General features: G+C 45.9%; 1 protein-coding gene across 1 annotated transcript; it reads left to right on the plus strand.

The window, feature by feature from the left end:
* The first annotated feature begins 667 nt into the window (after nt 1-667).
* LOC109741775 (uncharacterized) lies at nt 668-3353 on the plus strand. The gene has a single exon (XM_020300857.4). The coding sequence runs from the start codon at nt 1332-1334 to the stop codon at nt 2607-2609; it is 1278 nt and encodes a 425-aa protein (XP_020156446.1). The 5' UTR covers nt 668-1331; the 3' UTR covers nt 2610-3353.
* Nucleotides 3354-13419: the final 10066 nt, after the last annotated feature.

Raw genomic sequence — 13419 nt, forward strand, 5'->3', positions numbered from 1 at the left:
ATCTTGAATATTTTTTCTAATCAGTGAGCATTTTTGGAATGCACAATCAATTGTTGAGTATGTGTTTTAAAGTAATTAAGTGCATATTATAACAATGTTCACCATATCTTAAAAAAAGTACATCACATCTTAAAAGAGGTTAAGTGTGTACTAAAAAATGTTCAGTGCATATTAAAGAAATGGTCATTGTGCATAATTGAAAAAGTTCATGATATATAAAAATGTTCACTGTATATTAAAAATGTTCAATTTATACTACAAAAAATAGTGTATATTCAGATAATGATCATCATATGTTACTGGATTTTTCACCGTATATTAAAATAATTTCGGTATTCATTTAAAAAACAGATTTAAAGACATTTATGTAAATTCATGGTATAAAATATAAGAATGAAAAACTCAAAAATGATATGGCAAGAAAAAAAATCATTGGTAGCCTACTAAAGCTAGCGATAAAAGTATGCTATCATCACACGCAAAAGCTAACAAATCGATCTGGCAAAAAATAATAATTCGCTGTTAGCACTAATACTTGGAGCTAGCGATCAGATTTTTCTTCCAGGAAAAGCTAGGGGTCAGATTTTTTTTTTCTGGAGGGGTAGCCAGCGATCAGATATACGTATAGGCCGGCCACCAGGCGGACGTGCGGGGCGAGCTGGTTTTTTTATTTTGGGAATCAAACAAACTAGAGAAATTTGATGGTGAATGAAACAAACTAGACAAATAATGAGAAAATGAGATGGTGCTAATATAATACTTAGATATGAAATTGTTATGTCACATGTTGATGAGCGCTAGGCATACCCTATCTTCTAATCTCCACCTTTAACCTGCATCAAAATTTGTAAACTTTTCAAGGCGGTACCGAAGCAAACTCGGTTTGGGTTGTGATTTTCTTCCGAGATTTTCCAAGATTTTTTTTTTTTTACCATTTCGCCGTGGTACAAATTGCAAACTGAAATTCAAAACCTTTGCATGTGGAGAGAGGTGACAGTGATACTGCCTCCTAGACAGCTTCTTGGACATGCATGGTGCACAGATTGCCCGTTGTAGTGGAATACGTTCTCCTATACTAAGTACTAGCTAGCTAAATTAATTGACAGCCACAAAGTTGAAACAAGAAGACTGGTCCAACACTTGTCGCCAAGAGGCATGCTTCTCTTCCCGAAAGCCATTCCAAGCCATGCATGCAGCGAGACGAGCCCTCGACCATCGAAAGAGATGGCAAACAACCAGTATATAACCATACGCATTCTCGCCTTTCGTCCACACTCCCGACAGGAAGAGGGACACATGCACCAGGAATCAATTAGCTCTCAGCGTCAACCATGGCCGGTCTGGCTCGCTTCATCCTCCTCCTGCTCCTCGTCCTCGCCGTCCCCGTCGCTCAGCCTACCCCCTACAGCGACAACCTCCAGGACGCGTGCAACAAGACGTTGTTCCCCAAAGTGTGCATCCAGGCGCTGACGGGCAACCCGGAGACCCGGACAGCGGACGCGCGCCGGCTGGCCGAGTTGTCCGTGAACTTCGCCAAGCAGGCGGGCACCAAGGTGGCAGCGCTCGCTCACGACGAGCTCAACGCTGTCAAGGCGGATGACGTCCTGTTCAAGTGCCTCGACAGCTGCTCCGACGACATTGAAGAGGCGGTGGCGCACCTGAGCGGCCTCTGCCGCGAGGTCACCGACAGCAAGTTCCTCGAGGTCAAGTCGTGGCTGTCCGCGACGCTGGGCGGCTCGTCAACCTGTGAGGAGAGCTGCAAGGACGCGCCCGCCAGTGATGCCAAGACGTTCGTCGTAGCCAAGAGCATCGAATTCGAGAAGCTGCTCCGCGTCACGCTCGACCTCATCACCGAGGCATCCGGCTCCATGTCCGGCGACGTCGCGGTGCCGCCCACGCCGTATGATGGAAGCGCTTCAGGATCCTATGGTGCCAGCGCGCCGGACTCCTACAGTGCCAGCGCATCCGAGTCGTCCCAGAGTGCAAGCGCACCCGAGTCGTCCGGGAGTGCCAGCGCACCGGAGTCGTCCGGGAGTGCCAGCGCACCCGAGTCGTCCGGGAGTGCCAGCGCGCCCAGCTCCGAAGCACCATCCGCTGATGCGTCGGCGCCCTCGAACGCACCAACCTCCGAGGCACCGTCAGCTGGCGCGCCAGGCCCCTCCTATGGCTCCAGCTCCAGCAGCGCACCGAGCTCCGAAGCACCATCCAGTGATGCGTCGGCGCCATCCAGTGATGCGCCGGCGCCATCGAACGCTCCAACCTCCGACGCACCATCAGCTGGCGCGCCAGGCCCCTCCTACGGCTCCAGCGCACCGAGCTCCGAAGCACCATCCAGTGATGCGCCGACGCCCTCGAGCGCACCAACCTCCGACGCACCCTCAAGTGGCTCGCCAGGCCGCTCCTATGGCTCCGCCAGCGGGCCATCTGCCGATGCACCGTCGCCATCCCCATCGGACGCCGACGCGCCATCTTCCGGGTCTGCCGGCGCACCATCATCAGGGTCTGCCGGCGCGCCATCATCAGGGTCTGCCGGCGCACCATCGTACGGGTCTGCCGGCGCCCCGTCCCCGTCCGACGCCGGCGCTCCTGATGCCGATTCACCTGCATGAGAAACGCGCGCCCGGTTGATGCTTTGGTGCCTAGGCTGAACTTTTTGTTATTATAGGGCTCCCGTTATCTCGTGTGCGCGCGAGAAGATGTTGATGCATGCACTTGCGGTCTTTAGCATGTGTTTGGTTGAGGAACCAAGTAAAATATAGAATGTCATGGCCCCATTTCAGTGTAACGGGTCGACTTTGTTTGCTGTATTTTTTTTTATTTGTTCATCGTGGGTGCAATGCACCCGGTTGTAGCCATTACTTTCCTAGAATGGAACTGTTCCACCTCACTGTTTTGTTGGAGTCTGAATACAAGAAATTTGTTTGAGTTCACATCATGGTAACCTCTCATATGTATAACGCAGATAGTATATGGCCAAAATATATCATTAGTATAGAACTATCAATGTAAGCACACAGATCAAGCATATACCTTGAGTTGGTTGAGAAAGTCCACCGGATAATTCAGCTACAATCTCATCATATAAAGAAAATATTTAACACCAAAAATAGTTTGACGCTTGATCATTTCCCAAGTGCATAACCTCTGCTTGGGACTCCGGCACCTTTGCATAGGGAGAAGGATGATGGGTGGCGAAGCGGGTGTCTAGAAAAGAAAAACAAAGCATGCAATATCCCCACGTCCAAGCACGCGGGCGTAGGTTGTTGGAGGATTTTGGTGAGCTTTCGGAGGTGAGCAAAGCTAAGGGCACTCAGCAAACTATGAAATCACACTTGGACATGTACAAAAAACGGATCTCGCCACAAGTGTTCTAGGCGTTGAGCACTTTGGCGGGCATCACTACGAAGTCGAAGATAGACCTTTCATCATGTTTTCCACATGATAATATTAGCACATGATGCTTCTAGGTTTATACAGAAGAGCCATTCAATATGGATGGTTTCTCTTCCGCTAGCGGTGGTCAATTTGGTTGCACTTGAGCCACACCTAATTGCTTTGTGCCTGGCGCTCCGGTGTCTAGCTCGGATGATGTCCCGTGATGTTGCATTTGTATTGTCCCTATCACCAAGCTCTAGTGTTTTTTTCCTCTTTTTTCTTTTATCATTTTTTGGTTTTCATTCGGTTTTCCCCGATTAATTCAGAATATTAGATTTGGGTCCGGTATTCTTTATAAACTGGACAATCTCTCTTCTTCTTAATGAAATGCAGGACCGTCGTTGCAATGGGGGCTCTCAAAAAGGAAGAAAACTACGGGCTATGCAGAGATTTGGTGGGCCGGGGAGAAGTGACAAGGGGATGAGAGATACGGAGCCCGCGAAAGAGAACTGAGGTAATTCCACCGATTTGGTGGCGAGAAGCTTCGATTGAATATTCTATTCAGGGGAACTAGTTGGTTCCAGTTTCACATCTCTAACCAAACACAAGGATGAGGGTTAGGTGTGGACCGAACCCGTTCCATTGCTTCCCATCAACCAAACCAACGACACCCTAAATAGGCACGTATGATCGAGAGGGAGGGGCGGGTGGGGAGGGTGTAGTAATGAGGCAAGTGTAAGTATTGTACTAGTAAGTACTCCCTCCGTTCCTTTTTACTCCGCATATAAGGTTTGTGTCTAGTCAAACTTTACAAACTTTGACCAATTGTATAAGAAAATATCAACATCTACAGTATCAAATATACATAATATGAAACCACATTCCATAATGAATCTAAAGATATTCCTTTGACATTGTAAATGTTGTTAATTTTTTCTATAGGTGTGGTCGAACTAGACATACTTTGACTTCAGACAAAAGTTACATGCAGACTGAAAAACACGGAGGGAGTATTTTTATTTCTGAACCAAAAGGAGTAAATATGTTGCTCATGTTTAATATGCGTCTTTTTAACTAGCAGAAAATAAAGATGAGGCCTCTAAATTCTAGACCCGAGCGGCTTAAGCTTAGCTTTGGAAAAGGCACATATACACATGGTGGTCAATCGATCGTGAGCTAGTATGCACGCAAAAGGGAATAAAAATCGGGGCAAGTAGAGCAACGCTTTTGCCCCTAACGAATAAACCTAAAACATGGGCCTATTAGGTACAATGAAATTGTGTCCTAGCAAAAAAGTACCAATGAATGTGGTAATATAAATTATTTGACCAAGTAACATAATTTGGAGTGAACATCATAGAAAGCCAAGATACAAACCAGGCAATTAAGTTGGGACTGTTTGAGAAAAAAAACCTATTTTTTTTTTAAAACATTGCGACTATTTTCAAGTTACGCGCTGGTCTCCCCGGATAACAATAGTGTTGAAATTATACAAATACTGTAGCATGAAGGCTCACCTCGACTCCAAATGTTTTGTAACAAAATAACCCCTTGAAGGCTCATCTTGACCCAATTATCTTGTTACAAAGAACAACTTTGACCACAAGCTCCAAACATAACTAGTAGGATTGGAGTTTCACAATTCACAATTTCACGGGTCGATAAAAGGCAAGGTTGTGAAGCACTTTCACATCAGTAATGGCCAATATATATTCAGAGAGTGTGCCGACTTCAGATAAATTGCTTAGGCTGGAACCAAGTCTATTGATGTAGAGGCTAGAGTTTCAACCTTCTTTCGAAAAGAAAGGAAATGCATGCGACCAACCTACGGACCAAGCTGTCCACTAATCTCTGTCCGCTAGTTTCCATTGGCCGCCCACTGATTTCTAACCATATTTGGACACCTCATCTTCTTTCTTTAATCCCGGCCGTATAATCCCTCACAGGTGTAGCGTCTGCCTTTGCATGTTGTAACGGTAGTACTCCCTCCATTTCCTTAGGTAAGACCACTACTCACTTCGTTTAGGTGTCTAAATCATCTTAAACTGTGCACCGCGACCAAGGCGGAGTGGAAAATGAGAGAACTTGATGTCTTTTTGCTAATTAATAGCATTGCATGCAATGAACTATCCAATGCATGTCATGTTTGTTAGTCGCAAGTCATTAAAAGCATGCACGGCCCACATCTCTTATTGGTTGATATGTTACGAAACAAGAAACGAGGAGACAGTTAATGTACCGTGCCTAAGTGTTTTGGGATTATTTGGTTTTCGTAAGGTGACTTACACACCTAGACGGAAATTCAACACAAATGATGGTAATAAAATAAAATTGTGAATATTATTGCTTACGCACTTCATATTGTTCGTCAGAGTAGCCCCGCTCACAGGTCGTGTAGCGGATGGACTCGCAAACGTAGTATCCAAAGAAATCATTCCCTTGTTCCTACCACAACCACTTTACAAGAAATAGAGGTCAATCAAACTGATAAGCAAGCATGCTAAATGGTATTGATGAAACTAGCGTTTGAATCTCTAGGAGATGCGCGGAACATGCTACTATAGTACTTACTTTCGAGTGTCTAAATTGCAGCTTCTTCGGCAGTCCCGGAGCTTTTTTGGTGAATTTTCTCCAAACCCTGCCAGACAAAGAAAACAATTACTTGATATCAGGAAATGAGCAAAGTTGCTGATATGGTGGATAATGATCGATTTAACTTACTTCTCGAGCATTTGAGTCATGTCCGCATAGTCCTGGGGATCTTTTCGTCTCGCGTCTAAGACGGTTACCAGTCCCTGCTCAAGCTTAATCTCTAGGAGAATATAGTGGAAGCTGCGCACGCATGCATAAGTCATCAATTACATTACTATAACCTGGACTAATAAGGGAAACCGAATATGCACAAGACAGCAACACTCACTTGAACTTGTAAGGAAAGAGTATTATATCTTTGTTTTCATTTATTACCAACGATCGTAGCAAGTGGGCCTCGGTATTTTCGGCATGATATTTAACCTCAGCTGCATCTATGAGATTTGTGTTAATGAATCCAATATCACCGATTTGTCTTTTCTTCAATTCGGCAATCTTTAATCTGCATAATATAGTGAGGATAATTATAAATACATGCAATGAAAGAGCTAACCTATATAGAGAGACTTAATGACAGAAGTAGTACTACTTACAGACAGTAGCAAGTGACCGTTGATTTGTCGAGGGCCTTTTGATTGAAAAACTGGAAGAACTCCTCAAATGGAACATTCAACAGTTCAACTCCAACGAGGTCATGCTCCTCTTTAGCTCTCAGCGTCAAAGTATTCCTCCCCCCAGACTCTCTGCAGGTTTTCATGTACCAATCATGTAATCTTCGCATCATCGTTGTTAGAGATCTTTCATCTTTGACGAGAGGCTTCCCATAATGGTATTTGTGTTCGTCCACCTCCAAGAAATCATATGGGCAGGTAATCTCCAAGATTGCTATAACCGGGCACCATCCTCGGATCATTAGCGACGATGTCGCTAGACACCTTGAGCGGGGGGCACGATTGGTTCGCTTGTTCGCCGAGCTGGGCAATTTTTTTCCCAGCTCGTCGTTCTTTTAACCTTTGATCACTGACAGTACTTCCCGGCCGCTCCGCTTCGACAAATGTCTTTGCAATAATGCGCTCATAGTTGCCTTTCGGCGGAGACTTTGGTGGTTTTGTCAGGGCAGCCAGAGTGCGCTTCGCTTTCACCGGATCTACCTTCTCCTCTGGAGGTGGATGTTTCTTTGCTTTCACCCCTTCAAAGAAGTTCGTCACTTCGGCTCGCACGATCTTCGTGGTTTCCTCCTCAGTCCTCTCATATGGTAACTTCTCTGGAGTCTTCAAAGAAGGACCGAATCTGTATTTCCTCCCGCCTCTGGCTGTACTGCTAGATGCCGGCAGAGCAGACGGAGCGGCTGCGGCTGTCTTCTTTCCTTGCTTACGAGGCGGAGGAGAAGGACTACGACGCACCGGAGCAGCCGGAGCGGCGGCGGGTCTCTTCCGCCCTTGCTAACGAGGCGGAGAAGGAGGAGGCTGGCTGCTCGGGCGCGCCGGCGCAGGCGGAGAAGGAGGCGGAGTGCCACCACGCGCCAGAGAAGGAGGCTGAGTGCCCTGATCGCTCGCTGGAGGAGGAGGCGGAGTGCCCTTACTCACCGGAGGAGGAGGAGGAGGCGGAGGCGTCCAGTTCGGAAGGTTGATGAGCTCCTTCCGCCATAGGCATGGAGTCTTCAGAGCAGAACCCAGCCGAGTCTCCCCTTCACCGGTAGGGTGGTCAAGCTGGAGGTCCTCAAATCCCTCCGTTATTTCGTCCACCGTCACCCTAGCATACCCTTCTGGAATTGGACAACAGTGAAAAGTTGCGCCGGGTTCAGGAGGTCGAACAGAGCCGACATCTGCCTTGACTTTGAAGTTCTGCCATTGCGTCATAAGGTGGCAATGTTGAGACTCCGTGAGAGCATCCACGGGGTAGCTAGCAGGAGCCGTCAAGACATGCTCCGGCTGAAGCAGCTCGGTGGAAGCCACGCTGCTTCTCCGTTGAGATGGCGGGGTAGCTTCGGGGGTAGTTTCGGCAGGTCGCTTGCTGCGAACTACGTCTCATTCCTCTAGCGCTTGAACCCTTTCGTGCAACTTCTGAATTTGGGTCTGCTCCACTTTTTTCCTCCTCTCCTGGCATTTGTAACCGCCTGCGTCCGGAAAACCAGCCTTCCATGGAACGGAGCCTGGCGTGCCTCGTGTCCGTCCGGGGTGCTTAGGATTCCCGAGGGCCATTCTGAGCTCGTCGTTCTCTCTGTCTGGAACGAACGTCCCTTGCTGCGCTGCATCGATATAGTGCTGAAGCCTCTTGACTGGTATTCTCATTTGCTCGTCCGTCCAAACACACTTCCCTGATACAGGGTCCAAGGTTTCGCCAGCCCCGAAGAACCAAGTCCGGCAACGGTCTGGGCAGTTCATTGTCTCTGGTTTGATCCCTTTATCAAGCAGATCATTCTCAGCTTTGGCCCACTTAGGCCGGGCTTTGAGGTAGCCACCTGACCCCGTGCGATGGTGAAGCTTCTTCTTCGCAGCATTTTTCTTGTTTGTCGCTGACAACTTCTTACTCTTTTTGATGTCTTGTGGGCCACAAATGCGGGCCAGTGATATCTGATCTTCTCATATTTGCCGATGAATTCTGGTGTCTCTTCTTTGTCAACAAACGTTTTAAGCTCATTCTTCCACCTCCTGAATAGGTCTGCCATCTTCTTAAGAGCATGAGACTTGATTAATTGCTCTTTAACTGGCTTCTCCGGATCCTCCTCTGGCGGTAGGGTGAAATTTGCCTTCAGCTCAGTCCAAAGATCATCTTTCTGCATATCATTGACATAAGACACCTCAAGGTCTTCCTTCTTAGGCTTATACCATTGGTGGATGCTGATTGGGATCTTGTCCCTAACAAGAACCCCGCACTGAGCAGCAAATGCTTCCTTTGTCCGGATGGGTTCAATCGGTTGGCCGTCGTGCGCGATTGCTGTGATCTTAAACCTTTCATCTGAGCGCAACTTTTTCTTCGGGCCTCGTCTCTTTACCGAAGTTGTGCTTGATCCGGAGGGCTAGAAAAAAGAAGAAAGACGAGAGTTAATTAATATGTGTACATACCAAAACAATGAATGCATCAATTAGCTAGTCAGCACAGGCTTAACTAATATATTTACCTGGCCGGACTCTGTTCGGTCACCGGAGCCGTCACCACGGGCTCCTTCTTGCACCAGCATTGGGTCACCGGAGCCATCATAATCATGTCTTTCCTCCTCCACTCTTCGATCACCGTAGCCTGCTTCTTCACACTGTTCTTCAAGACCATCATTGTCGTTAAGATACGACAAGACATCACCTCCGGCTAAGATTATGTCCCCCAACACCTCTTCTGCTTCCTCGTCTCGTCCGTGCTCCATTGTTTCTGCAAATATTACAACATGGCAATTATTACACAAACATGACAACATGTGGGTATATTAGTGCAAACGTAGACCTAGCTTATTCCAGGTTTGGGGTGGCCTCGACAACGCTTCAAGGGTAGGGGCGCGGCGGGAGGGGGTAGGAGACCGACATCGTTTTTTTCTAGGGTTTGGGTGTCCTCGAGAGTTTTGGTCGAGCGAGAGGGCCGGGGGGTGCTCCCGTGGTATAAGTTATCACGGTCGAAGTTATCCGGGAGGGGGTTATATCGACAACGACGACATACATACATGGGAAAATAATGTTATCGGGGAGGGGGTAGGTCGACCCCCCCTCGTGTTGAAGTTATCGGGACACGGGGTATATCGACAACGACATATCCGATAAAAAATAAGAAGACAAAGAAGAAATAAAAAGAGGAGAAGAAAATATTAATATAGGAGAAGATTGAAGCAAAAAAAAAGAAGGAAAAAAAAGAGGAGAAGAAGAAAGGAATAGAGGAGAAGAAGAGAAAATAGAATATTCTATTGGAATAGAATAGAATATTCTATTTTCTCTTCTTCTCCTCTATTCCTTTCTTCTTCTCCTCTTCTTTTTCTTCTTCTTATTTTCCTTTTTCCTCTCCTTCTTTTTCTTCTTCTTCATTATCTTCCTAGCTAGATATATAATACTTTTCTAAAAATGTAACTTTTGCATATATAAAACTTTTTCTTCTTCTTCCTTCTTTCTTCTCTACCTTCTTTTCCTAAATATATAAAACTTTTCTGAAAATGAAACTAACCTAAAATATACTAAATCAGAGAACATATATAGATAAAACTAACCTAAAATGTACCCAAATGTACTAAAAATCTAACTTTTATATGCACAGAGAACATACATACATATATATATACATTTTTATAAAAATGCAAAAAAAATCCTCATATATATGAACAAAAAATCTTTAAAAAGGAAAGGTGCCGGCGCCGGCCTGACCAAGGAGAGGTGCGGCGTGGTCGGGGCAGGGGCAGAGGCACGGCGCCGACGTCGGTGTAGAGGGCGGCGACGGCGGCGTGGTCGGGGCAGGGGCAACGGCGGTGTGGTCGGAGCAGGGGCGATGGCGTCGACGGGGTAGAGGGCGGCGACCTCGTTGACGGGGCGGGTCGGGGGCGCGGCAGAGGCACGGTGAGCTCGGGCAGCCTGGCGGCGTCGTCGGAGGGATCGAAGAACTGACGAAATTTTCACAAGTGCTGGCTTATATAGCAAACCCATTGGTACAGGTTGGTGGCACAAACCGGTACCAATGCCGCCCTTTAGTCCCGGTTGGTGTCACCAACCAGGACCAAAGGCCTCTTTTCAGCAGCCCAAAGGGCAGGAAGCGGCAGCCTTTGGTCCCGGTTGGTGGCACCAACCGGGACTAAAGGGGGGGCATTGGTCCCGGTTGGTGCCACGAACCGGGACCAAAGGGTGGCATTGGTCCCGGTTCGTGCCACCAACCGGGACCAATGGCCTTGCACAACGGCGTGATGGTGGGAGTTTAGTCCCACCTCGCTAGTTGAGAGCGTCGACTACCTATTTATAAGCACTGCTGCCTCCTCTCTCTCGAACTCCTCTGAACTGCAGGCCTATGGGCCTAATTTGACACAGGTTTGCCTGTGGGCCTGCTGGGCCTTCTGCGGGCCTGAATCCAGGCCCAACTAGCTGGGTTTCTAGTCGTATTCAGGCCGTGCTGGCCCAGGAGGTGGCATTTTTTTATTTTTTTTCCAGTTTTTTTGTTTTCTTTGTTGCTTTATTTTTTTATTTTGTTTCTACTTACAACAAAATACTTATTGTTGCTATTTTATTTATTTTATTAAGGTTTACTTATTTTGTTTTATTATAGTTTATTTTATTTTATTTTATTTTGTTTCTACTTATTTATTTTATAAAAGTTTATTTTATTTATTTTATTTTGTTTCTACTTATTTATTTTATTTTATTTTGTTTTGTTTTCTACCTATTTGTAAAAGTTTATTTTGTTTATACTTATTTATTTTATTTCTTTTTTTGCTTTTTGTATTTATTTTATGAAAATTCTTTTTGCTTTTAATGTTTTGAACAGAAAATACTTTGATAATTTTAGTTGCATAAATTCTATATAATTTTAGCTTCAATAATACTAGAGGTTTATAAAAGCTTTTTAGCTGATTCCTTTAGTACCGGTTCTTTCTGCCCTTTCTGACTTCATTTGTGATTTTTCATGCATTTATTGATTATTTTGAGCTATTAGACCCTAAAATTGAAAAGCATTTCAAATGAACTCTGAAAAGGTTGAAAGTTGGCATGGTATCATCATTTCATCCATATAGCATGTGCAAGAAAGCTGAGAGGGTTACGACAAAAACTGAATGCACTTCGTGTACAAAACGGACAATGGTATCATACTCATCTGTTACAAAGTTGGCATGGTATCATCATAATAGTTGCGGGAGAAAGCCTTCACTTTTTCTTCGCTTATGTCATTTGCTTATTGCGCCGTAACCATGGATAATCTTCATCGTTTATCAGGATGCTTGGGTCAACCTTGACTTTGAAGGGAGGAATTTCATGAAACTTTTCATAATCTTCAGACATGTCTGTCTTGCCCTCCACTCCCACGATGTCCCTTTTTCCTGAAAGAACTATGTGGCACTTTGGCTCATCATATGATGTATTCGCTTCCTTATATTTTCTTTTTCTCGGTTTGGTAGACATGTCCTTCACATAGATAACCTGTGCCACATCATTGGCTAGGACGAACGGTTCGTCAGTGTACCCAAGATTTTTCAGATCCACTATTGTCATTCCGTACTGTGGGTCTACCTGTACCCCGCCTCCTGACAGATTGCCCATTTGCACTTAAACAAAGGGACCTTAAAATCATATCCGTAGTCAAGTTCCATATGTCCACTATGTAACCATAATATGTGTCCTTTCCCCTCCCGGTTGCTGCATCAAAGCGGACACCACTGTTTTGGTTGGTGCTCTCTTGATCTTGGGCGATCGTGTAAAATGTATTCCCATTTATATCGTCAATACAGTCAAAGATGGTCCCCTGGACAACGAGTACGGCTCATCACAAACAGTGTTGTCACCTCTGAGACGTGTTTCCAACCAACTACTGAAAGTCCTGATGTGTTCACATGTAATCCAGCCGTCGTACTGCTCCGGGTGTTTGGAGCGCAGACTGTTCTTGTGTTCATCGACATATGGGGTCACCAAGGTAGAGTTCTATAGAACTGTGTAGTGTGCTTGAGACCAAGAATGCCCGTCCCTGCATATTATTGAGTCCGCTCCTAGCGTGCCTTTTCTAGTCAGTCTCCCCTCATACCGCGATTTAGGGAGACCTATCTTCTTAAGGCCAGGAATGAAGTCAACACAAAACCCAATGACATCCTCTGTTTGATGGCCCATGGAGATGCTTCCTTCTGGCCTAGCGCGGTTACAGACATATTTCTTTAAGACTCCCATGAACCTCTCAAAGGGGAACATATTGTGTAGAAATACGGGCCCCAGAATGACAACCTCGTCGACTAGATGAACTAGGACGTGCGTCATGATATTGAAGAAGGATGGTGGGAACACCAGCTCGAAACTGACAAGACATTGCGCCACATCACTCCTTAGCCTTGGTATGATTTCTGGATCGATCACCTTCTGAGAGATTGCATTGAGGAATGCACATAGCTTCACAATGGCTAATCGGACGTTTTCCGGTAGAAGCCCCCTCAATGCAACCGGAAGCAGTTGCGTCATAATCACGTGGCAGTCATGAGACTTTAGGTTCTGGAACTTTTTCTCAGGCATATTTATTATTCCCTTTATATTCGACGAGAAGCCAGTCGGGACCTTCATACTGAGCAGGCATTCGAAGAAGATTTCTTTCTCTTCTTTCGTAAGAGCGTAGCTGGCAGGACCTTCATACTACTTCGGAGGCATGCCATCTTTTTCGTGCAAACGTTGCAGGTCCTCCCGTGCCTCAGGTGTATCTTTTGTCTTCCCATACACGCCCAAGAAGCCTAGCAGGTTCACGCAAAGGTTCTTCGTCACGTGCATCACGTTGATTGAAGAGCGGACCTCTAGGTCTTTC

This window comes from Aegilops tauschii, chromosome 5 (genome assembly GCF_002575655.3).
Source record: "Aegilops tauschii subsp. strangulata cultivar AL8/78 chromosome 5, Aet v6.0, whole genome shotgun sequence".
In the NCBI taxonomy this organism is placed as follows: domain Eukaryota; kingdom Viridiplantae; phylum Streptophyta; class Magnoliopsida; order Poales; family Poaceae; genus Aegilops; species Aegilops tauschii.